The sequence below is a fragment of the Coturnix japonica genome, chromosome 3 (assembly GCF_001577835.2).
Source record: "Coturnix japonica isolate 7356 chromosome 3, Coturnix japonica 2.1, whole genome shotgun sequence".
NCBI lineage: Eukaryota > Metazoa > Chordata > Aves > Galliformes > Phasianidae > Coturnix > Coturnix japonica.
Window position 1 is genome coordinate 51136651 of NC_029518.1, and position 26992 is coordinate 51163642.

A 26992-nucleotide genomic window follows, 5' to 3' on the forward strand; every position below is an offset into this window, starting at 1 on the left:
ATATACTGTGGTTTTGTGGTGCTGTTTATAGCAATCAACTTTGAAAATGTATAAGGTACCTAGATTAATACATTGGTAAAGGTTCCTACGAGAATATTTTTTTTTTTTTTTTTTTTTTTTTTTTTTTTTTTTAAACTAAATCTAAGGAAATAGCCAATAATTTGTTGTGAACAGCAACAACCTCAGTATTTTCTACTTTTCTTCCAAGTATTATGAAGTAAATGTCACTAGCTCCCAAAATCGGTTCAAATTGCTTCTGAATGACATGACATATACATAAATATACACATACATGCTTGTGTATATGGATATATGTGAATGGATGGATGGGTAGCTGGATAAACGTACATATATATGTATTTCTTAGAAGAAAACAGAAATTAAGTGAAATTTCAGTGACCACACAGCAAACCAGATGAAGGACCTCTGCCTCCCATTAGCTGTATAGTCACTGAATTCATACTAAATCACAGCAAAGGAACATACAGATAAAAGAACAGAGTTATTACATAAATCCAAAAGATTCTTCACTATGAAAAAAAAAAAATGCATATACTCTAAGTGGTTTATTATTTTTTTTTTTTCTTCCACATGATTTACAGGTATCTTGCAAATTTTTTTTAAAAAAGCAATAGAACAGGAATAGAACACAGTGGACTTCAGCATCTCAGTTATACCGATAGACTGTGGATGGCTTTCATTCTGTGACAACAGATCTGCCTTTCACAGACAAAGTAGAAAAGGAGTGGTTCTTGTTAGACTGGTAATACAAATCTAATTTGCAGTGTGTGCTTGCCTTTTCCTTGCTTCAATTATAAATTATACAGATATATATATATATATATATATATATTTCCCTGAAGAAACATTTTTTCTACGTATAAGCAAAGTTGCCAGCCCATAGAACAACCATTTACCATATGTTGTACTATAAAGGCCAACAGAAATCTTACCAAGTTGTAAAAGCCACTTGCATTGTAAAAGATTGAGATGGCTAATAAGAGAGGGACAACTGGGACAGGTCAGTAAGTGTAACAACTCCTGTATCTTCATATTCTGGCCAGAAAGTGCAATGGCCAATTGTTGAGGCAAGACCCAGCATCCTAAGCATTTATTGCAAGTTTCACTTTTAAATTGTCTTCCATGCTTCCCACAACCTCCTCCGGGGGAGAAAAAAACGCAACCCATTCTATCTTTCCATCTAATCTGATGGATGTCTGAATCTGATTTTGGTTTCTCTGAGATAAGAAAAAGAAAAAAATCCAGATTGAAATGTCTATAATTTTGCGCTCCCAATTCAGTTGATCTCCTGGATTCCCTCTCATTACATTCATTTTCCCCAAGGCACAGATTTAAAGCTTTCATGTCTTGAATATCTTCCAGTTTAGGGAATACTACATTTCAACTGTGAAAACACACCAAGGCCTTATTCAAAGCCACATGAAGCCCAGGCAAAGAATTTCATTTATTCCAATAAATGTTTGAATCCAGCCGGAGATTCACCACTGTGCCAATGGCAGGGCAGTTTTCCCAATAGCAGACTGGATGAGATGAAGTAAGTTGATATTGCAGGTTGTGTATTAGCAGGAAAGAATTTTACTGCAATATTCGCAGAAATGCAAAGGCATAAACTGAGATTTGAACTGCCTTGACCTAAACTTCATCATCTAATTGTATATACACTTCCACACATCTGTCAGCAGTGCATTATAGCTTTTGTCTACTGGAAATGTGATCAGTGTTAGATGAAATAAAATGGACTCAAGTGGTTTGCTATTCCGTCAGTTTCTGCTTAGCAGTTTCTGCTTAGCAGTTTCTGCACAAGGATAGCAGCTAAAAGTTAAAACAAAGTCTACGAGTTTCCAACTTGTACATATTTAAGGGAGCAGGAGAATGCTACACAACATAAACAATGTGTGTTCCATTGCATAGAGAGTTTAATACTACTCATGTGTTCACTAACAGTTAAAGTGTCATGATATCCTGTTCCAGTATGATAGGTCCAGAGATGTTCACATTTGCTTATTTTCTTGTTTAGCATGAAAACTACAATGATTTATTTCCAGACAGCTATTTATCATGGTCACAGACATAAATGCTTCAGCTATATTTCATAAGCAAAATCATTGATTCATCCAGCTACTGTATGTAAGGGCTATCAATATTAAGCACACTTCACACTGATCAGATTTAATCAGAAAAGCAATACCACTGATTTTCATTTGATTGCCAAGAACATAAACTAATTATGTAAGAGGAATAGTTTTTGTTCCACACCAGTATGAAACCTTTGTGCAGGAAAGTATACTGTCTAGAAAAAGGCATATATAAGGCAAGCTCATTACTAATACTATCTTTAAAGTAGCAAATTTACGCACAAACATTTTGTCTGGATGAGTAAAAGACATCTTGCATTTAAGAAAGTCTAAGAAAAGGATATTTAAAATGATGAAAAGCTTCACAAAATCACCTGTATACATTTATGCTTATCCTGGGTGCTCTAGCTTGTGTGAACAAGTAAAGGGATTACTTTAATATATCACTGTATGATATATTTATTCAAGTACATATTCCCTTCTGTGTAACAGATGTCATTCAAAACACCTTTCTGGATGTGTTTTGTTTACTTTCAGCCTAAAAATTTCTCAGAAAGATGTAACAGACCTACTCAAATCTTACAGCTTCAGTGAATAAAGGATACAGGAAAAATGTTTTAATAAAATGGATGAAATAATTCCAACATCTTGAATTCATTTTGTCAGACTAAATGTTTATCAGAGTGCTGCTTTCACTGACTTAATGAGAAGCAGGTTTGGGTTCAGTATGTTTTCTTGCACTAAAAGTTAAAAAAGATCATCTCTGAAAGACCAATTAATACTTCTAAATTTTTGCAGCTATTTATTAAATACTTATTTTCGAGGAGGGACAGTGTGATTCAATTTAGGCAAAGTAAAGTCCATTGTTAAGTCTGCTTTAAAAAAAAATACATTGTAAAGCTCTTTTTCCCCCCTTTTTTTCTGCTTGGCATTTAACTAGAGCTCGAGCTTTGGTTTACCCAATATTTAATTGTCTCAGACTACATCTCAAGGAAGTTAAGTAAAATGTTAAATTGTATAGAATGATAAATTTTGGAAAGAAATGCATTGCTCTGCTACATATTTTAAATTCCTGATTGTTGGAAGGCTGCTAGTATGACTATAAGCTTATGAGCAAAAACTGAAATCTGGCAAGATGAATTTGTCTTTTACGCTGCTTTGGCTATGCTTTAAGTCTTTGAAAATTGGTATTTGCACAAGCTTAGTGGATCGTTTCAGAGGCTTACTGGAAAAGTCTCTAAAACATCCCATTTGCACAGAACAGCCTCCCAGACCTCTGCACATTTCAGCTCCAGCCTGAACATAGAAGGAAGCCATGGAAGTGGGTTTGCACTAAGATGACTGTTCATGAATCCTGGCCTCCAGGTTAGAGCACATTTTGTTTCCAAATAAATTTTCCCATCTGTCCCTACAGTGGCAGCTGAACAGAACCTGCAGTAGATCCTAGACCACTGAAGGATACAGCCAAGTATCATGTGCTAACCTAGCATAGGAAGTTTTCAGCATGGCTAATTATGCCTGCCCAGTTTAACTACATTTCTGTATAGTTTCTATGTAATTTTATGACTGGTTCAAGACTTGCCTCTAGGGTTCTATGTTTTTTTTGGTTTTTTTTCTGACTCCTTTCACAACTCAAAAATCAATTGCTTATTCATGAATTCTACAAGTAGATCAGAGCTAGGTAATGTTCTTCTTTAAAGAGATACCATTTCAATATGTAAACTTTCTGCTATATAATTTTTCTTTATTTTGAAATGTTTTCTACTAAAAAGTTTGAAAGTATGAAGTAGTTCATCAAGGATCTATAGAAGAATACTTATATAGAAGTGGAAACAAAGTGCTTTATGCCTCAGATAAATATTTTGCAAATTCAAAATAAAAGGGAATTAGAAGGCTATTTAGAATTGAATAATTTAATTTAGTTTCTAAATTAAGAAGAACAAAAAGCATTTAAAGGTATTTTTCTTTTCAAATTTCCTTAAAAGGCAATTCTCTATGTAATTTTTTTTTTAGCAGAAACGTTACTAACTTCACTGTGGAAAAATACACATTATTTGTTTTTTGGGGGCATTAGTTTTCACTTTTTTCTTACATCCCTGCTGTTGTACCCTCATTTCCCACACGTCATTTGTCATTTCCTAAATATGCCAAATGTTCTCACAGAAACCGGGAGTCTGGTCCAGTCAAGATGTCAGCTACTTTGGAGTCTCAAAAATTAAACAGACCTGGAATCCCCCTTTAATATTAACTTCTAGAGCAGTATGAATGTTGGGTGGCTCATCTAAATCCATTTCCAATTGTTGTCAGCCCAGCTTTCTCATCAACTACACAGTTTGAAGACAAAAAACTGTTCAACACCAAGGATTTCCACAAATACATCAACACAACAAGCAGCCAAAGAACAATTCCCAGACACATAACATTTCTAATTATTAAACTTATAGTAAAATACAGATTAGTATTTTCTTTTCCTGGTGCTTTTACTCTGTGTATGGTACTTTTGTCACTGTAAAATTAAAGATGAAGCAGCAAAGCTGATGATATACTTGCTCTATTGGGATAGCTGCCTCTATTGTTTTCACAGGCTCATCAATGCCTGCTTTGTACCTTCTCAAGCTCAAGAGAAGGCCAAAATATCACATCTTATGCTATTCTAGGCAGACTTACAAAAGCATACAAGTTCTGAGAGGGTGCTCAAGAGTTACAAACACATAATGCTGCCAGACACTAGAAAGAGTTCCTTTCCACTCTCCTTAAGGCCTTGTTTCTTAAACTGTAAAGTGATCTGATATAGTGCTAAGAAGCAGTAAAAACTGTCATGCTATGCTGATATAACCACTAAGTTCCTCAGTTCCTCAGACTCTTATTTTATTACTTCTATTTTAACAGTTGCGAAAACAAATGCTAAACTTTTTGCAACTATTTGGGGATGGAAGGAGAGTTCTCTCTACATAATTTCTATTTGTTATTGTTTGGAAATTGGGGTATCAACTTCCATGTTAAAAAAATTAAGACAAAGAAGCAGAACTAATACCACACTGATATTCCAAAAAATACTTCTCTGTCAATCTGTAACCAATGTCAGACAAAGGGTAGTAAAGGGAGTTACCTTGGATGAAACAGAGAACAATGTTAGCATTTCTGCATATTAATAAATAGCACATCATTAATAAATAATAAAAAAGCCATGGCCTTCAGCTTCATAGAAGTGTAACTGTACAGTAAGGATTACAGTGTGTTCTTATAAATATGGATGATTCATTGCAAACTTGAATATCATTATGCAGCTGCCTAGTACATGATTTCAAGCTCTTAAGGAAACAAACTCTACTGTCACTGCAGTAACAACACTGTGGAGAGCATCCTTCTCATACAAATAGACTATAAATTAAAAACAAACAAACAAAAAAATAATCAGACTTGCTGAATTTTATATTATAGCTTCTTAGATCTCAACAATGCTGCTTATCTTGCAGGGCACGGGACTCCTGCAGTGATCCTTTGGGGCATAAAGTGGCACTAGCTGTGATTGTATCTCATTTTTCCTTTCAGGCCTATTGTCTTTCTCTTGGCTATTTAAGCTCTAATTCCAGGAGAAAAAAACCTCATGCAGACAGTATTACTTTACAGGAGATGTCTGCCAGGCAGCCAGTGTCATTGCTCAGGCTGCACTTGGTGCAGAGGACTCAGACAAGTCCGGGAGCAAACAGGTTCAGTGACAAAGGCAAGTATTGTAGTGTGTCTGAGGACATCATTTACAGCAAGAGAAAAAGAATTTCTTTGAGCAGCACTGCCACATCTTCCCCAGCTCCCCCTTTCCAATTCCCCAGCTACACTTCTGCTCCATTTTTGGCTCTGAGCCACCCTGGACTTTGTGCTTCCTGACAGCCAGGTGTCAGGTATTTTTTGTCTTCATTTCAAATGTCAAAGGTCATATCTTTTGTTAGTCTAAGATGCGGCTTTTGCTATAGTAATTTGCAGATACTGTTCTACAAAAAGGGTATATAGATATGTTCTCAATGGATCTAGTGAAAAAATACGGCAAAACCCTATGAACAACAACTGCTTCCAAATTCAAGTACGCTTTTGGAGGAAAAGAAAACATGCCATTTTCTTCTTCTGTCTGAGGAATAAACTGAAAACGAACAGGCTAGGATTTCTCTGGTAGTGCTGAAGCATACTAATAAAATTAGAAGGCTCAGATTTTTGTACTGCATAGTTACTGAAAACTATTAATTGCTTGAGAGTCAGATGCAACATATTCTCCCTGATTCCTGATCAACAAAGATGTTACTTAATTGTTTCCAGCAAACCACACAACACTTTCTATTCTGGTGCAATTAAGCTGGCCACAAATCCACATCACAGTATTTTCTCACTCCCTTCTGACTTCTGCTGAAGATCACTGTCATTTCCTTGATGCAATGAACAAAAAATGCAAAATTAATTTTGATTTCCACACTTGTGAATATATCATAGAATCATTTCTAGGAAATGTTTCTAGTTTCTTTCACTGGGCACGCTGTCCATTTGTCCAATGTCAAAATATTCAAATAAAAATCAATTCAACTCTGGGAACCAAAAAAATTTACTACTTCATGTACTTTCAGAATAAACTCAAGAGTTTTCTTCACTTACAAAACACAAGTTCACATTAACACAAACAGGCAGACTGTCACTGTTTTGGCAGATAAAAAGAAATCTTTTCTCTGTGTGGTCCTACTCAATTCTGCCCCACCAGCTTGCAGTCTGGGATTGGTTTGATTTGATGAAGGCAGATGACAGTTTAATATGGGAAAGTTTTATTTTCTGATGCAACAAATGAATGCTCATTTAAAAAAATAAAAAATAAAAAAATAGGGTACACACAGTGATAACTTTCTGTTCAGCTGGATCCCATCTTTCAAGATTTTTTTCCTGGACTATACGAATGTGACTGCCACAGGTTTGATGTCACGCAATTTTAGTTCAGGGTCTGTGTTTCAGGCACTGTATTTCAGGTACCTGGCAAGAAGCAATGTGTCATCTGAACAAAGATTTCCTGTTCACTCCTAGAAAAAGACAACTAGTTGGAAAAAAACACACTCTGTGACAAGCAGAAAACATATCAATTTGTAGGCAGTGTGGACCAGAGGTTGTTCCCCAGCTTAAGGACATGAAGGGTAAAAGCTGAGAAAGGGCAGGGAGCCACACTTTCTTGATCTGCATACAACCTGGCCCACCTTGACCATCTGGCATTTACCAAACCTACACCCCATGCAGCTTTAGAAACTTCATGTTATCAGTGTTCCCATGTCTCAGCCCTAGCTCATGCAGGACATATTTAACATCTTGCCACAAGCATAGCCACACAGCCCACAGGCTGGGTTATGCAATTCTAGTCCCAGTGTGAACAGAAAATACAAAACGGTATGCAAGGGGTTAAACTCACGTTTAACCTACTGCTTAAAAAAAGGTGACTAAAGTAGCTTTTGAAGTTGTTATGTGAATAACATAAATAAATATTTAAATTTATTTATTATACAATATATATTTATTTATATATTTATATATAATATATTTATAAATATATTTATTATATAATATATAATATATATTATATAATATAAATATTTATATTAATTTTTATAAAAAAATTATGTGAATAACATAAATAAATCAAAAGCGATAATGACACTGCAGTTCCACAGGGAGCTGTCAAGTATCCAGCTTACATGAAATACAGACTACCAGATTACAGATATGTAAGATCTATATATACCGGTCTTTGGATCACAGGGCCACATTTTCAAAGACTAGTTCACCCAGCAGCTCCCCTTCCCACTTCTGATCGCTTCCAGATGTCATCAGTGCTTATGAACCTTGTGATTCTAACAACATGATGATCTGTGCCATAAACAAATAACAATCACTTCTGAGGAGATGGCTACCACATAACCACCAAGACTGCAGCCACACTTCCCTCACCACAACTTCGGTAGCAAAATTGGTTGGGGTGACTTCTGCCTTTCCTGCATCTCCAGCCAGTGACTGGGTTTTGAGCAACAGGCAACAACACAGATGACAGAAGGATCTCACTGAGTCTTCAGTGTTTCTAAGCTTAACTTCAGCAACAAAGACCATTTCTCTATATACAGAGGAATGTGCCTGTACATAACTGACAATCAGGTCATACAGCTACTAGCCTGTTTCCAGTCTGTCCCTTATAAGAAATGACCTTCAAAGTCACACAGCTTACTGCGCATCATTTCTAAGCATCTCAGGGAAAACATCTCTCATTGAGTGACAGTATGGCTTTAACTGAAACAGTGAGAGGACTGCCTGGGTCCAGATATTGGTGCCTGTTCTGTATCTAAAATATTAATTGCAACACAAAAATAATGCCAGATTTATTCACATACAACAATACTTAGATAAATCTAAAACTGGGAAATCAGAGATGAGAGGCTGGTCCTGTTGAAATTGCTGCAAATTTTGCAATTGGCTTCAGTGAAGCCTGAACAGCATGATATAAACATTAAATCACATTTTCATAACAAAAGAGCAGAGGGTGGGTTGTGTCTCTGACTCCCTGTTGAAATATCTGTTATGCTTCAAACTAGTAATTGAAACACTTGGTTCTTTGTCAGGGTTTCCCAAGGGAAAGAAATGTTTTCAGGTGTGCAGTACTGGAGTGATCATACCTAATTCCAATGTAATTTCTTTAGCCACCAATATAGGGGCCTGCAAGAACTCCATCCATTTCTAGAAAGGATAATGTTGACTAAGAGGCGTCAAAAGCATTGTCAAAAATGAGCTCAATTCAAACTTTACATTTTAATGCAAACATTTTGAATATGGGAAATACTAACACATCTGACTTCAAAAATATCCCTTCAAAAATCTAAACTGATCTAAACCTTGGCTTCCAATATTATATTTCTGTAGTTTACCTCAACCAAGCACAGCATGTTTGACTAGAAAACATTTTGTGTCAAACACAATTATTTCCCTTCTCTAATTGCAGTCACCTCAACATTCTAGGTATAGAATATAAAATAAATAAATGCAACTTTCTCATGGCCTGATGTTTTACCTGTCTCACTGTATAATTATTGCTATTAAGTAATAAAGTGTAGATATGCCTAACTGTTCCTGATGACAAGGTATGCTGGATGCACTGCATACATCCCTTTTCATTCTGTCCAGAAGATGATGTTCTAGTAAATGTAGCCATGCTGACTGACCTTTACAAATAATATTTAATGACTGCATTTAATTTCACTTCACTGAGTGAAATTCGGGATCTAAGAAAGGATTTCACACGTCAGCCGAAAGAACATATGGTCACTTGGTTACTTCGATGCTGGGACAATGGTGCCAGCAGTGTGTGGCTCGATGGCAATGAAGCTCGCCAACTGGGTGGCATTTCCAGGGACTCACATGTGGACAGAGGTATTGGCACATGCCAAGATCAGTCCTACACCCTCTGGAAGCGAATGTTGATAGCGGTAAGAGATAGATTCCCCTTTAAATGAGACTTGGAGCCTGAGAAAAAGAAATGGACTTATATTGAGAAAGGTATCCAATTTTTGAGAGAAAGTGCTCTGGTGGAAATGCTATACAGCTCCCACTTCAATCGTAATGACCCAAACCATGACAGTTTGATTTCCACAAGTCACCTTACAATTTAAGTCCTAGAAAGCATACAGTTTTTATTTTGGGATGAAACAGGCAGTTATTCTGAGAATCAAATAATAACATAGCTGGGAATTCTATGGCAAAATTCCTTCCATACTATCCCCTGGAGCCATAAGAAGGAACAGGTACAACTATGAAACAGAAACTCTCAGCTCAGCTCAGCTCAGACCAGACACTGACAAGCAAGCTGTAGTGGGGGATACCTGCCTGTTCATACAGGCATGGGACTTGGGCAAGGACAGAGCAGTGGTTCCAGTCACTCCATATTCTCCTTTCCCTCTTCACACACACCTTGCATAACCAAAAACCCACACGTGTGATAAAAATGTAAAAAAATGTAAAAGATTTGCCTCTCCTTTATACCTATGTTTGCTAAAACAAAAAATAGCTTGACTTCAGCAGGATATGTGACGTACCATTCTACCTTTAAAAATTGGCACCCACTCACTTCTGTCAAAGTCCTGAAGAAAAAGAAGAGGTTGGATGTAACAAGCCTTATGGTAGTGCTTGTTTTTGAGCTCATGTGCACCAACACTGCAGGCTTTATGGGACTAAGACTCTAACATTACCACACATAGCATAGATTGCCTGGTGGTCATAGACCTGATTAATGATACAGAGCATGCGAGCAGAAGATGTTAATATTAACACAATTGCTATTCATAATCCAATGCTTTTGTTTTTCAGTAAATTTTAAAATGTTACCGTTCTGAATGTAGTGGTATAATGAAACCCTAAGGAAGACAAGTATGCTCCTCTAGAACTATTTTAAGTCAGTCATCGAAAGCATTGCATTATTTAAGCACAGAGCCCTGCTTAATTTAACATATAATTAGAAGGAAAATAAAAAAAAAGCCTGAAATAACATGGGAATAAAAAGTGATCTCATATCCAGTCACCTGCCAATTACTTCCACAATGCAAAGCAAAAAAAAATTAAAAATTCTAAAAGCCATAAATGTTCAGGGATGAGAGATTCTGCTGTAAATTGAAATATAACTAAGATGAAACTTAGGAAAGAAGATGCTTTCCCTTTCTGTCCTTTTTTGCACTGGAGCACAGAAATACAATTCTGCTAAAAAGTCAATCCACTGAATCACTTTATTATTTTTGTGGGACTGTGTATGCTTTTTTTCTACAAAGATGTCAACATGTAGGAGCATACCTTCCTACAGATTTGCTGCTGCACATGGGCCTCTCCAAAATGGCAGAGTAGAATGCCCTGTGAATTAGATCGAGGCCATCATACTCATTTTCACATATAACCAAATCCAGATAAAAACTTAGGTTTTTTAAAAGGTGGAAGGCTAGTGGAAGACAAGTATATTTCATGCTTCAAGGGGAGAAAATGTTACCTCTGCTCTAAAAATGACCTAAAGCAATTCCCTCAGAAATTTGACAAATATACAGACTCAGATCACAGTAAATTATATCACTTGGCAGCTAAACTGGAGAACTAAGTACAGAATTGCCAACAAAACTCAAGACACACATTTGAATATATGGAAAGCTTTGAGATTTCTAATAGAAAGGAGCATACACAGGCACATTTGAGACTCATAAAGAACCTTATCAGTTTGAATGGAGTGTGTAAATTCTAAGGATTAGATGAAAGTTTGTGCATGTGTGTGTGTGTGTGTGTGCGTGTTTTTTTAAATAAAAGCATTCTACAGGAGAAGATAGGAAAGAGAGACCATCTGCAGTGTAACCACATAAAAGACCCCTGGGCAAATCCAACCCATTAGCAGAAGTGCTTGACAAATCTGCCAAAGAGCCAGATGCTGCTTATGGAAGAGACTCTTTCCCTCCTTGTCATCCGGATGCTCTGACTTCTGTTCCCAGAGGGGGACGGTGATGAATGGTGCTCAGCGTAAACTGTGTGCAAAGAGAACTGAAGTACAGGACTTAGGCTGTCTTAAAATAAAAAGACAAGACCAAACCTGAAATGGTAAAAGAAAACAATTTTGAACACATATATAAGCCATGTGTGCAACATGCAGATGCTAGAAAACAGAAAGAAAACTTGCGCATTTCCATGTAGACATTTATATGGATTTTCTTTAGTTCATTCTGTTGGTGCCCTACCATTTTTTAAAATTTTCCTACAGACTGATTAGGACATAGTGGGATGGTAAAGAGATAATTTTGGTTACGTTAAATGCTAGCACAGCATGCTAAATGCATTGAGTTAGTTAAGAACTTACAGGATACACAGACTGACTGATGGTATTTAAGAGGTATTTAAGAAGAGGTTGTGAAATATTAAGCCAAAAAATTACACTTAAAAACAATTAAGAAAACTAAGTGATTTGTTTACATAGCAACCTGTATCAATCTCTGAATGTCAATTTGGACCTCGCTGGCTAACTTTTTAATAACTACATTTCTGTAGGAATATTTCCAAATGGATTTGAAGTGTAAAGCAAGTTAAACCAAATACTTTTATGATCCAGGCTCACCGATGGTAAAACATGTTTGGATTATCTAAGAGGTCAAAGAAGGTGGAACAGTGTCTGAATTAGTTCTCGTGTGTATTGCTGTAATGTGATATGACAGAGCAAAAAATAGACCAAGGGAGAAAGAAAGAAAGAAAGAAAGAAAGAAAGAAAGAAAGAAAGAAAGAAAGAAAGAAAGAAAGAAAGAAAGAAAGAAAGAAAGAAAGAAAAAAGAAGAAAGAAAGAGAAAAAGAAAAAAGAAGAGAAGAGAGGAAAGAGAGAGAGAAAGAGAGAAAGAGAGAGAAAGAGAGAAAGAAAGAAAGAATGAGAGAAAGAAAGAAAGAAAGAAAGAAAGAAAGAAAGAAAGAAAGAAAGAAAGAAAGAAAGAAAGAAAGAAAGAAAGAAAGAAAGAAAGAAAGCTCCTTCTCATTGTGATTACATGTGCTGCACTTGAAGAACTAATGCTGTCATTTTATGTTTCAAAGCCCAGTTCAATTTCACAACAGAGTTCTATGAAACTACTGGCTTAAGTAAAAGCCCTTGAAGGTATAATCTATCTTATTTTTCACTGAAAATAGTGTGAAGCATTTCCCCTATCCCAAGACATGCCTGAAGGCTGAAAGTATTTACTTGTGATTAATACATTATTTAGCTCAGCAATACGTGCGCTTCTTTTCCAACTCTCTGTAATTCAAGCAGACTGTATTAAAAGTACCATGATTTAGCAGATCAACAGGTTCGGTAAAAACTGGTCAAAATAGGAAGAGGAGGAGGAGAACAGAGAGGGAAAGGGTATTGTAAGAAATGCTTGCCCTAATATTAAATGCTCATCATTTAAAAGCCACTCACTCAAAGTCACCTCTGGGCACAAAGCACCTCCACTCTGCAGAGCAGCAACAGACTTACTTTGCACAGAATTAATTCCAGCCCACCAGCAACTACTGGTCAGACACCTAAGACTGGCTGGCAAAAAAAGCCTGTCAAGCATACTGCCTGAGCTACAATGCAACACAAAGTACAGGCATCAAAGCAAGCTTAAATGCTACCCGTGTTTGCAGCTGGTTACAGCTCAGGTTGTATGTTGGGTCGTCATCGTCCACATCACGAAGCAAGCTGTGCTGTTTGCAGCTGGGGAGGACACTAGCCCACCATCTGCACTAGTACCCAACCAGGTCAAAGCAGATAAGTAACTAACTACCAGGTGTATGCCACATACAACCACCAGCACTTTTGATCCTACTCCTTCATGCACCGGCAGCTCTATCTAGAGAAAGTTGTAAAGAGCTGCTGTGGTTTCCCAAATTATGTTGTGCAACAGAACCTACATACAAAAGGGACACGAGATACCAGTAAGAGAACTGCACCTCACACCACTATACCAGTGCTGCTAACACGTCCTGCAAGAGTGACTAAGATGTTTTACTGAATATTTCAGTACTCTGCCTGTAAAATTTGTTAAATTGCCCTTGTACATTTTTGCTTATATATGTTGTTATTCCTACTTGAGATTTATCATGAGAAAATTGTCATTAGTGCGCTTCTTACATACGAAAATTTTGAATTTTTAGTTGCATTCTTTTCAGTTCTTCAGTCATTCCCTTTTTTGTGTTCAGTTGTTGGAGGTTTTCTTGGTACTTAATTTCCATTAATACAAAGTCATCAACAAAGCTTCAGATCTTCATTTCAGCAAGCCTTTCCCAGCCCCCCAGAAGTGCACCTATATACATTTATGTTGAAAGGAGTTGACTGTCCCACTGTGCAGTATGGCAGAAAGCACCTAGCAGTATGTCAGCATGTGTGAAGGGGTTTCACAACTGGAGCCATTTAAATAATTTGCACCTTTGAGCAGACTCGGAAATCACAAAGCACTTTGGAGTTGAAATTATGTCAGATTTATTAATTATACAATTACATTGAGGTGTTTCTAGTCCTTTTCAAAATTAACCACAAAGCTACCTTTAATGCACATATTTGTGTATTTGCTTATTGAAAACAAGGGGAAAAAAGGAAGCAGTTATTAAACAATTCAAATATAGGTGATTCAAGTCAGTACTCAATAGGATTTTTCCAATGTTCAAAATATACCCTAGAGAGCAGGAAGGACAGCCCCTTTCTAAGAGAACAGTAAGTAGAAAAAACATTTCTAATTTAAATTGGTATATTCAGCACTGTGTTTTCTACCCTATCTCCTCAAGAAGACAAGGTCCTAGCAACTGATATGAATAAACTTAGCCTTCCGAAAATAGCATAGCTATTTCTTAGAGAACTTTATCTTATTTCCAGGTTTACTTGATTTTTAAAATTTTTAATAAAAGCTTAAACCTATCAGCAATGATTGGTTCTTCCATTCTAGTAGCACAAATCTGTATTAGAAAACTTTTAGCTTTGTAGCATGTGACATCTCACGAAGACTTGAGACAAACATAAAAATCTCCAATTTACTTCTATTGATGCCTCTGTTAAAATCTCACTTGTCCTATATATTTTTTTTTTTAAAGAAGTTTCCAATAAATGTTCAAAACTTATTTTTCTCTTGTTGCTTTCACCTATTTCAAAATCTGACCAACAATTGATTTGTGTTAACACTGCCATGACCTGGCTTGGCATCACACAGAGAACATTATTTGTAGTATAACAGAAAATATGTTATGCCTGATTTTAAGAGAAAAAAAATAAACAGGAATTTGTAAGAGACTCAAAAAATAATAAAAAAAATACATTAATTTTATTGTTAGAGCTGCAGGGATCTGTTAATATAAACCATTCCAATACTTCTTTGTGATGTCATCAGTTACAATGTGTTTGTACTCTAAATAAATTATTGCAATTTCTGTAAACATATCGTACATATTTTTAGAACTCTTTGGGGGCTTGGTCCAGAGCCAACAAAAACCAATGGGCAGACAGTGACCAGCTTCAATAGGCTCTGAGTAATCAGAAGACCAAGTTCCTAAAGTTAATGCATGAGAAGATCAGGGTACAGCAGGCAGGGAGACACCACACAGACTGCTCCAAAAATAGGAAAGTCTTGCGCTGCCTGCAAACTACATGCCTGGAAATACAACACACGTAGCAAGACAACATACTTCTTGTTGCATCTGTTGTGTGATCATCAGAGATGTTGTTTGTTATTCAATTACACATATCTGCACAGTTGTCTTGATAACTATTACTTTGATTGACTCAAACTGCTGAAGTGGCATACAGACTAAATACATGCACCAAACATTTAATAAGGAACAGATTTGTATAAATATTCTCTCAACTGCAAGCTAAGCCTGTGCAAACCAGAATACAGCCTTTCTGAGAAATCTTATTACACAGTGCAGTTATTTTAAAACTAGAAAACTGTGAAACATTTTTGTCAGCCACTGTCTTAACTGAGAAGTCTGGGCTCGATCATGTCAAACATTTCTCTCATGTGAGATGTTTGTAACTATACAGGACTCCCTGTCATGAATGCAATTCTCTGACAGTCATCTTCTGTCCCTCATATTGACTGAATTTCTTTTTCCAATTCCTAACATTACATACAGCAGCCTTTCAATTTCAACTTTGTGCTGCCTTTTCATAGAATATTTGTGTTACTGTATCCGTTCATCTTTATAGTTTCCCCCAAGCCCAAAAAATACTAATATATATATATTATATATTGCATATATTCCCTTCTTTGCAAAAGAAAAAAGTAAATAAAGGAGCAGAATCTGAAAAATGTACTCGCTATCTTTGCTTATGTGGTGTTTCTAGCTGGTCTTTTTGCACTAAATCAGCAAATCAGCAGTACAGCAGGTAATTGCTGGTGGAGTCTGCATGGGCAGTCAGAAAAAGAATACACTGCCAATCAAAAGAAAAAGATCAGATTAATAGTATCTCAGAAGCATCTACCTTACTTCACCATGAGATTAATGTCACCTTAGGAGTCTAAATTAAACAGTCATGTTAATATCTCATTTCCTCAAAATGAAGCCCATTTATCACATCACCATGATCTGCAGACAATCATGGTGATGTATAGGGGCACTGTGCAATTCTTGACTCTGAAAAGTGAGTGTTTAAATCATAAAATCATAGAATTGTTTGAGTTGGAAAGGATCCTTGAAGGCCATCTAGTCCAACTTCCCTGCAATGAACAGGAACACCTACAGCTCCATCAGGGTGCTCAGAGCCCTGTCGAGTCTGGCCTTGAATGTCTCTTGGGACAGTGCTTCCACCACCTCTCTGGACAACCCATTCCAGTGTCTCACCAGCCTTACTGAAAAAAACATCTTTCCAGTCTAAATCTCTCCTCCTTTAGTTTGAAATTATTTCCTCTTGTCCCATCCTATCCTATCACGACAGATCCTTCTTTCTTATAGTCCATCCCCTTCTTTCCCACAGCCCCCTTTAGATACTGAAAGACCACTCTCAGGTCTCCCTTCTCCAGGCTGAGCAGCCCCAGCTCTCTTGGCCTGTCCTCATAGCATTATCCTCTCACTAGCATAAATAAGTTTATGAGCATGTGGCTCATAAATAACAACTCTCTATCCTCTAATGAGAACAATTAAGACATAGATGCAAATAAAATGAGGGGATGCAATTGGCTAAACAACACATCTGAAAACTCAAGAGACTGACCTTGTTCATTTTTACTGCACAAAAAATTTATTATTTTCTGTTACAACTACTGAAACATGAATGACAACTTCCATAGTTATTTCTGCCTTTTCTTGCTTAGCAGTTCAATTGCAAAGCTTCTCTTCACCATGTAATTACAAACATTTGTTTTTCATCTGATGAACTTCACATGGATGGGAAAGTACTGCTGGTCTCACTCTCCTACAAACTTGTACGCAAAGAGCTGAGTGTGTTCAAACAATCCTGGGAGAAGAATGACAGCTTCATCATTAATCCTGTCAGATGAGTTGTTTTGCTTGGATTTGAATTGAGGACTTACAATATTAGACCTGGTAAGTATGGATAACTGCTGGCTATAAATGTCAATATCTGCCTGAATGAAATAGACATCAATCTTGAGCTAAGGCCATGAAGGTTCTATTTAGCAAATTAGTATAAGGTAAATTTCAAGTGTGTTTTACAAAGACTAAATTGTTGAGTTCAACAATTTTGTTAATCTAGTTGACTAGAATAAGGTGTAGCAGATACTCACTATTTTCCTTCTCTTATTAAATTTAGTGATGCCCATGGAAATCCATTTGGGTAATGCACTCAGTCTTAGCACAGCTCTGGTACAGCAAGTATCGTATACACTGTATTCACATCCATGTCCCAAGATGTTATTTATGAATGCAATATGAAGACTGTTGTAGTCCTCACTGTAATTCAATATTACCTATTTACTTGCTAATACATTAACATTAGCAAGAAGCAGAAGAAGACTGCCAAACTTTCCCTCTCCCCTCTCCCTATTTCATTTTATAACCCAGCAATCTATATATTTGCCAGATCTCGATTTGTGATGCCAATGTGGTCTTACAGAGACCTGTAACACAGAGACAGGTAAACTCTGACAGACATGGTGAAAAGGAAGAAAGGAAGACTTTGGTGTGGCAGTGACCTATTCGTCAAGCAGTATGTTGTCACAAGAAAGATGATGTCCAGTCTTACTCAGCCAAAACCAATGAGCTGTAGCTGACTGAACTGGAGGCCAGGAACCAGTATAAATCAGTTTACCAGACTTCTGAAACACATCTATTCTAATGTTTATGTCATTTCCACAGCAGTGTCTCGGGGTATGAACCTGTTAGCACAGAAAAAAACCCTCCATTCTTAGAATTAAACATGCTTCTCTGATCATCTGTGTAAAAATGGAGCTGTAATAACTGTAAACAAGTCAAATTTAATGTACTGAACTGGATTTCAGTTATTCTTATGTAATACTAAATTAAATGTATGAGCCATTCAGCATAATTGGTATCAGTCCCATTTTAAAGCATACCCATTATATAAGAAAATTAATAGCAGTGTGTGTTTATAGGCTCTGTACACAAGAAATGTTCTTCCTGACCTTGTTAGTGCATTTCACACATGACCAGAATGATAGAGTTGTCACCCATGCACATTAGTTTGTCTCATCAGATCTGTAGTATGAGAACAGGCAAGTCTCATTCATTGCAAACTGGTTCTAGAAGGCTATAAACATTTTGCATGACTGGCCAGTTATCCAGAACTGCAGGGCGAATTTGACTTTTATTTCAAAATCATGTAGAAAGAATACCATAATATTGCAACAGTCACAATAGCATCACAATATGTTTAATACCTAAACAATCTGAGATAAAAGTAAGTTTTCACAACCAGCTTACAGGGGCTTTGCAAAACAACTCCCAGGAGTCCTTAACAGAATTTGTAAGACTAAGTCATATCTGAGTAGCAATTTGTGACAGAGATCCTTATATGCTTTTGTTTGCATTTACAACTTGCCAATCCAACAATACTCAATTCTTAACCACAGTTCCCTGCATGTGTATGTAATTTACCTGTTGAGATAACAACCACATTGTATAAATAACTGCTGGTGACAGTTGATGTTTACTGTGCATCTAACTGGATACTTCTGGAAAGCATTTTTTAATAGGCTGCATAGGTCAGTAAATTCCCTTCAGAAAAAAATTTACTAGTCACATCTGCAGTTTGAATGTTTCTTTCTAAAAGATGAACTGAGGCCAAGCAAGACAAAGAATCTGCTGATACACACATGTCACTCCAAGAATTCTCCTGACAAAGTTCCCACACCCAATTTAATTACTTCCCTACTGTAAAAACACTTTCCATCTGCATTTATTGTAATAGTTTCAAATCCAAAACCAACACACTATAAAGCTAGCTAAATAAATGAATGATATTGGCCTTAGGTCCTGAGCCAGAAGCTATTCTGTAAGGCTGTGTGTCTCCAGCATTCATTTTTATGCTGATGTTTCATTTTATGTGCAATGTTTTCACTTAAGACTTGTTTAGAGAAGAATTACCTTGCTCCAGGCTTTCAAGTGTCATGTGCTGCGTGGTGCCCCTAGTGCTGCTGCTGCTAGAGGATGGCAGAGATTCCCTGCAAGACCCAGGTCGCATTCTGTACAAGGATGGGACAGAAATAGCCTGCTGCAGGCTGTACATTCAGCATTCCACACACATAGGGCAGGAACAATAATTTCAATTTTGTCTGCTGTATCCTCAAACTGAGGCTCTGGAGCTTCAAATGAAAAGCCTTTTATTTATTTATTTTTTTTCTCCCCTCTATCAAAAAAAAAAAAAAAAAAAAAAAAGAAACTCTACCAGACTACTGGTAATCTGGGTTCCCTCTTATACTTGGAAGACAAAATGTTTTTGTTCCTCATAACTAGTATAAAGAATTTAATTACAATTCATAAGGAATTTCCTTTCTCTATTTTGCAGAGGTAATGACAGTAGGTCATATCCTATGTCCTCAGGTATGTTGCAATATCACAGTCTGATGAAACACTAGCCACGGACTATTTTGTAAGTCCTTGAGTTGTAACAGTCTTCTTTGGACAAGCAACACACTTGAAATTACACATGTGCGCAAGTAGAGATTCTCTATACCATCAAAGTACATCTACCCTTTAAGAAACATGTGGATGTATCTCTGAGGGACATGGTAAGTGGGCATGGTGGTGGTGAGCTGATGATTGGATTAGATGATTTTAGCAGTCATTTCCAGTCTCCATGACAGAAGTTGGAAAGACTTTGACATTTATAATAAAATTTAAACCAAAGCTGTAGGACAGCAGGTAATTTTCTAATTTAGAAATTATTAAATGAGAAACAAAGTACAAAATATGCCTCCACTGAATCCTAAAGCAAAACTGCTACTGACTTCACTTGGAAGTGTATTTAGACATTGAATTTTGTATTCGCTTACATACCTTCAGCTCCTAGCAAACTAAACAGAAGTCAAGAATGTGTTCATAAAGGGCAGAAAAAGCTAATCCAAGATAGTCAGAAGGTGCACCACAGACACTCTGCTTTCATTATCCCAGGGAGCCCCAGCTCCAAGAGGACATGAAGACATAGCAAAGGATGGGATCTGGGGGTAAATCTCGAATTACTCAGCATTTCTGAGTTTTAATCACAATTGCTTTGGCTTCCATTTTATTTTATGGTTATCTCTTTAAATTAAAACCTTTGAATTTTTTGTAAAACTTCAGAAGTTCTACATAGAAGCAAGATAAAGAGAGGGAAAAAAACACAGAAAGCCATTAAATTTCAAGAAAATCATCATCCACTGTGGCTCAACAGTTTACTAATCAACAGGAAGATGCCCATCTAAAACAATTCCTATTTTACCTGCTGAGAAATACGCATAAATATATCCACATATGCAAAATACAGAATTCAAATGTCTTCCCTCTTCTCCATGTACATGAACATAAAAGTAAATTAACACTTAAAAGTCAATACTCAAGTATGCAGAAAAGGGATAAAAGAAAAATGTGAAACCTGATTAAATGGATTTCCATGTGCTATTCCATAGGATTTTCATTAAAACTGAGGGTGTTAATTCAGCATTATAGCACTATCTAAATTTGTAAACCCTGTTGCTAGCCCACATCTCCAACTGAGAGGTGAAAACCTTACTGACTGAAAAGTAGTCAAAATTAACCAAGTCATTATCCCTTTTCAAAGCAGGTCCTTCTCACTGAGTGTTTTCTGTCTGCATTTCATCTCAGTATCACGCCACACCACCACACTTGCTGGTAGTCAGCATTTGCTTTTTGTTACTGTACCTGGCGTTTGGAGGCTCTGACACATCTGATTCTGTACACGCTTTCTTTACCTGCAAAAGCAAAGGATTTTCATAGTTACTCTCTCTTGAAACACAACCTCCTTGCTCACCATTCACACACATTGTTTAAAGTGGATGCAGCTCTGCTCACCATGATCTCTATAAAATACTTCCCGCTTTTTACAGCAGCAGTATGCTGTACTAAACAGTGTGTTTCATTATTATCCCATGAACAGCTGCCAACTGCACTTCCCTAGGTTCCATTAGTATGTAAAATGTTCAGCTCAAATAGCTTGGGAGTAGCCCAACTGGGAACAAAGAAACCAAAGAACCAGGTTCCTCACTTGGAAACCAGAAAGCTATACTGTTCTCAGAAGAGTAAAGAAATGTTTCCCCAATTGATACAGCTTCTGTTTCCTGCTAAAGCTCACAATAATAAACACCAGATTCTGGGGCAAAGTGCAGTGATAGGTAAATAATTCAGACATTAATTTTCATTTTCTCAATCTGCTGCTTGTTAAATGTATGAGGGCTGCCCCAAAAATAATGCTGACTCTTTTATGATGTCAGCCTAGGACGTCAGAAGTGAATGTTGATGGTATGACAGCAGAGGCTGAACCTTTCCACCAATATTCCTTTACATTGTGTTGCCATGTGACAAATGGCAGCAGAGGGATATCTGACAAAATAGTGACTGATAAGGAAGTGTGTAGGAAGCAAAGCTGCGTCATTGAAATCCTCCATGCAGAAAAATAGCACCCATGGATGTTCACCTACATTTACTGAATGTTTTTAGGGACAAACAGTGGATGTCAGCACAATGTAGTGGTGAGTGGTGCGATTCAGCATTGGTGACAGTGGGGCATCTTCTTTGGCACACATTTTTACAAGCACAGCATGCAGACTCTTGTTCATTGCTGGCAAAAATACATAGCTAAAGGTGGTGACTGTGCTGAAGTACAGTGTTCTGTAGCTAAGAATATGCTCTATAAAACAGTTATTGTGCTCTTTATTTATGTTGCAGTTCCCATGGAAATAAATAGGAAACATTTCTTTTGGAGCAACCAATGTAGTTTCTAATGCATCAGTGAATATCACACACAGCATTTGTACATTATTTTGCAATATAGAATTAATATTGTATAGATAGTTTAATTAATATAATTACATTTATTGTTATAAATACTTATTGTAATTAATATAATAATCAATAGTAGTTTGACTTCCATAATAATTTTTCAATACATTGATATTAGCCATCTAGGGGTGAAAAAAATACATCACTTTGCAATAAAAATAGAAAACTGTTCTCTGGCAGACTAGCTATCTCTTTGGGATCTTTGGGATTTCCTGCAAAAATTTTACTGTGCCTTCTGGTAATCTAAATTTTTTGTGCTTTCAGCAGAGAAACAAATATTTTGCTCACTTGTGTGCTAATGTAGAATCCAGAGCTGTGTGGGAGGTTTCAAAATTCCATTTTAAAGCCACCTAGAAATATTCATAATCACTCAAATGAATTTCATATGACTGACACAATCTGAAGAATATTTCTACTACAACCAGCATATGCTCAGTGACAGTTTTTCAGACTAATTTGCATCAAAAGAGTCTTCTACAGCTTCCTGTAACATTAAAGACCTTTTCAGAAAAAGTTATCACTGTGAGCTGCTTCTATTGAAGCCACTCGCAAAAGACTCATTAACTCAGACAGGAAAAATATTAGCCTAACTATAAGTAGTTTCTCTAATTACCATTGAATTGAGTGCCATGAAACAACAACTAAAGATCTTTAAGTACATTTATAGTTTTACAGTTGGTCATTTTTATTCTTCAGTTGAGTTCTATATATGTAGCAAACAATACAGCTGCAAGTTTAATCATACACAGCAATCAATTTTCAGTAGCAATAACAAAAATTTCCCCATAAAACTTAAAACTGTCTTTATTACCATACTAGTTGTCATCCAAAACACTGACAAGGAAGAAAATACAAAGGATCTTCTAAATATTTTGTTTTGCTTGATTTTTGCTACAAAACTTTCTCCAGCCTTTCCAAAAATCACTTTCATTACCATTAGTTTTCAGCCTCCTGGATTTCTTCTTCACAGTTCATAACATGCTGCACTATGGCCTCTGCAATTGCAGTGTATTGTGGGTGCACGTTCATGCAGAGGCTCACCATGAAGGACAATGAAAGTCCATGTAAGCCTTCATGAACAGTCAGACACATCATTGCTACAGTTTTCTGTTCACCACATTATTATTATAGTAACATTAGATTTGAAATATTGTGTAAAACTTGAGATATAAACCCATGACTGATTACCAAATAAATGCCTCAAAATTTGTGTTAAGGTGCCAACAGTAATAATATCCATGAGCATTAGTGTACTGAATGTCACAATTACAAGCAATCGTTCAAAACCTAAAATCAAAATCATCCAAAGAAACTGAAATGGAAGCAGCCTTTCCTTAAGAGGTGTATATTTGCAAAATCAGGAAGTTACAGAGGGACTTGACTAGAAAAACAATCTTTCAATTTTTCATACAAAACTAATGTATAAATGCATCTAATTAACATAGGCTTTCAGAAACACAGTAAAGCTTTTCCCCTTTCTCGTTAACATATATTTACTTACAAGATTATTTTTCTATCTCCTTGCTGATAAATCTCTGGCACTTAAACTTTTCTTAGGACAGACTCACAGATGACTTCTCCTACACCTGCTAGCACTACTACTGTATCTTGTTTTGATCAACATTAAATAAAGCAATTGAGAAAGATTATGCTCTTCTTGTGTGATGAAAGTAAGATTATTTTTTATTTTTTTTAAGAAATTCTTATATCTTTAAAGTGAGTAACAGAAATGCAATGGGTCAACTGTATCAAAAAACCTGTGTAATTAATAGTACTTAAAAAAAATAAGAATATTTCAGGTTTTCAGTTTGGTGTATAGATAATGCAGTTTGTCTGTGATCATTTTCTGATGAAGTGTGCAGTATAAGCACTCCATGTATATGTGTCTTGCCCTTTAAGACTGAATGCAAACTTCATTATGCATCTTTAGATTCCTCTTTCAGAGAAAAGATTTAATAAATAAAAATGTTATTTCTTAAAGGAAGAACAGGCATGTGATTTTCTTTCAAGTGGCTGGGTGGATTGAACACCCAACCTTTCTTTAGGGCTACTCAAGTAGCAAAACACATTTTGTTATTCATAAAATTATGCCACCCTTGAAGGTGAACAGAAAATCACAGCGAAAACTTTTGATCAAAGGCTAAATATCATTACCTTTGTCTTCAGCTGCACTATTTTCCCTCTTAATCTGCTTTGGTGACTGTTTTCAAAATAATTAACTTTCACTAACACCACATTTATTTACATTCCCATGTGTTAAATGTAAGAACTTTTTTCTTTAATCCTACTCAGTTTTCTTTTTTTCCTTTGTTTATACAGGTTTTCTCACCATTTCAGTCATACACACATGGAGAACCATTCACTATGGTGGTATCGGTTTCAGTTGTTTTTGAATTTTACCAAATGGTGTTGAAATCTCCTACCCCTGCTGCCTACTACAAAACGTTTGAAATATTTCAGCTAAAAATACTTAAATCCAATTTTTTAAGAAAACAAGATATTTTGTTCATATTTTACGTCATGTAACTATGCTGCTCAGAGGCCTTACTGCCTGTAAGCTTTGAGGCTGAACCCCAAAATTGAAAGTGCACAAGTACAAGATGTACCGATGCCCAGGAGTCATCACCTCTGTGAAGTAGTGTCCAAATCTGTTTAGCCTTATTATGCTTCTAAAAGCCACGTTTTCACAACATTAGTGGAGTCCTGTTGCATCCAGCCTCCCAATTTCTGAAGACCCAGTCTGCACTGAATACTGTCTATGTCAAATATAAAGGAGCAAAGTAAGAATTAAAAATCGCTTCTGATTTCCATAAGCAGCAGGAATTTGTCTGTCCTTCTTTAAGTGGTTAATCCAATGTATCCCATGACAACAACAAGGCAGCATCACTGAATAAAAGAAACTTCCTGTGGCCTCAAATAAGTTGAGGAACAGAGGAAAAATCCACACAGGGAGGAAGGACAGAAAACATGGAGAAGAGAGGGACCTCCAGGAGTAAAATCAGAGGAGAGGAAAACAAATTGTAGAGACTGCATGGGTAGTGGAAGTTTACTAGAGCTCCCATGGATGGGACAGGGCAGCACAGTTTGCTTTCCTCTCCTCTAAGATCTGGGAGTAAAAATCAGAATAACAAGCTCAAGCATTCATCACAAATTTATGAAAGTCACTAGTAAAGGCTTCAGTAACCAGTCTGCACAGAATAACAGGCTGTTTCTGGCATGCCATCTGCTCTGCAGATCTACTTAATGATCCAAGCTGGGGAACTATACTTTGAACTTACAAAATGGCACATAAACGTTATGCTTTATCCAGAAAAAAATGAAGATCTAATTCATCTCAAATTGAAGAAGACATTAGTCAACATCTTATACAATTTCTTCCTTAAACTCTGCCTTCATTCTTCAAATTTCAAATACAAACACTTTTATAAGTGTCTTATACTTCCTGCTGTGAGGGCAGCATGAAAAAGAGATGCATATATTAAATGTCGAAAAACTAGGACTCAAGTTTATTAAAATGTCTATATGACCAAGAATGATTTTATATTCACTGTGGATTTTAGGTGCTTCACATTCAACTAATATAGACTGAGGAACATAAGATAAAAATCTAACTGCACACACTGAGAAAACTGGAAAGTCATGTATGTCATGTAACAAGAGCTGCACCATAATGGATAAGAGACTGGATTTCCATAGACCATATTAATTTTGGTATTTCCTTGCTTCTGATGTTTTCCTTTGCAACATTAACATCCTTTTAACATGATTTTATTGGACCTCATTACACTGGATGTTAAAACATGAACTGGTCCAGCTCTGTGAGCTGATCTCGTACACACACTCATAGTATTAAGCTCGTAATGAAACACAGGTGAGAAATCCCTTCTAGCACTTATAGTGAGCACAGCGGAAAAATCTTGCAGTGTCAGCAGTAAATTATTCTGTCAGTGAATCTGCTGAGCTCCCTTCCCTACTGCATCAAACATTTCCTTGGTCACCCTGCCCTCCCAAATGGTGCCTGCAATGTTTTGGGTCAGAATGAAGTAGCTCTGCATGCAGGAGCTACTAAAGATGTAGCATCAAGGAGGTGAGAGTAAAACTAATCTTTGCAGACACAAAGACAACTCAAAGCATGTCTACATGCCACCTCTGGCCTGGAGAACGTACAAACCAAGTGCATTTGGTGTACTGCCTGAATGCTTCCCTACAGTACATTAACCCCATGTTAAAACTCACCAAATATACAGTGCTAAGATTTAATTACAGACTGTAGACATTGTGTATGCTTTCAAATTGATTTTAATAAAATCTAGAAATGTTACTGAGAATTAAGAATTTTATGGTGGCTAAATTCAAATAATACAAATGCTGAATACACACACACACACACACACACACACACACACACATATATATATATATGTGAAGTAAATCTCAGAGGAGATTCAGCAAAGAAAAACAGAAATGCTGAAGTCCGCCAGAGAGAGATCGGAGAAAAATTCTAAATAGTCCCAAATTCTCAACTAACTTATTCACAGTATAGCTCTGTTGTGTTTCACTTCCATAGGTCTCCTAATAATTTCAGTTACCTAAGCCTAATATCAGTAAAATTGTATTATCCAAATACATATAAGCAATTCATTTGAAATTGTAAATAAATAATGCAGTAGTTATTTACTTTCACGTTTTAACTTTGTTTCTGACTTAGCTAAAATCAGAAACACTGATGTTAGTGTCAAGTGACAGAACTTGAAGCAACAGAAAATAGACTTCTTACATTTTTTCACACTGCAGATCTGTACATAGTTACATTTTACTTGGCATCACATTGTGAAGCAGATTTATTGTATCTCAACAGATCTAAAAACACAACAGTTCTAATCAAACTTTTTATAAGGATCAATTTA

The 26992-nt window shown here is 36.4% G+C and overlaps 1 protein-coding gene across 13 annotated transcripts in view; it reads right to left on the reverse strand.

The window, feature by feature from the left end:
• Positions 1–26992, reverse strand: part of EYA4 (EYA transcriptional coactivator and phosphatase 4) — a 168286-nt gene that overhangs the window by 63671 nt on the left and 77623 nt on the right. For all 13 annotated transcript variants that reach the window (XM_015858461.2, XM_015858459.2, XM_015858460.2 and 10 more), the window contains exon 3: positions 20949–20998. In XM_015858461.2, the coding sequence (XP_015713947.2) occupies positions 20949–20998 (50 nt within the window). The remainder of the gene's footprint in view (positions 1–20948; positions 20999–26992) is intronic.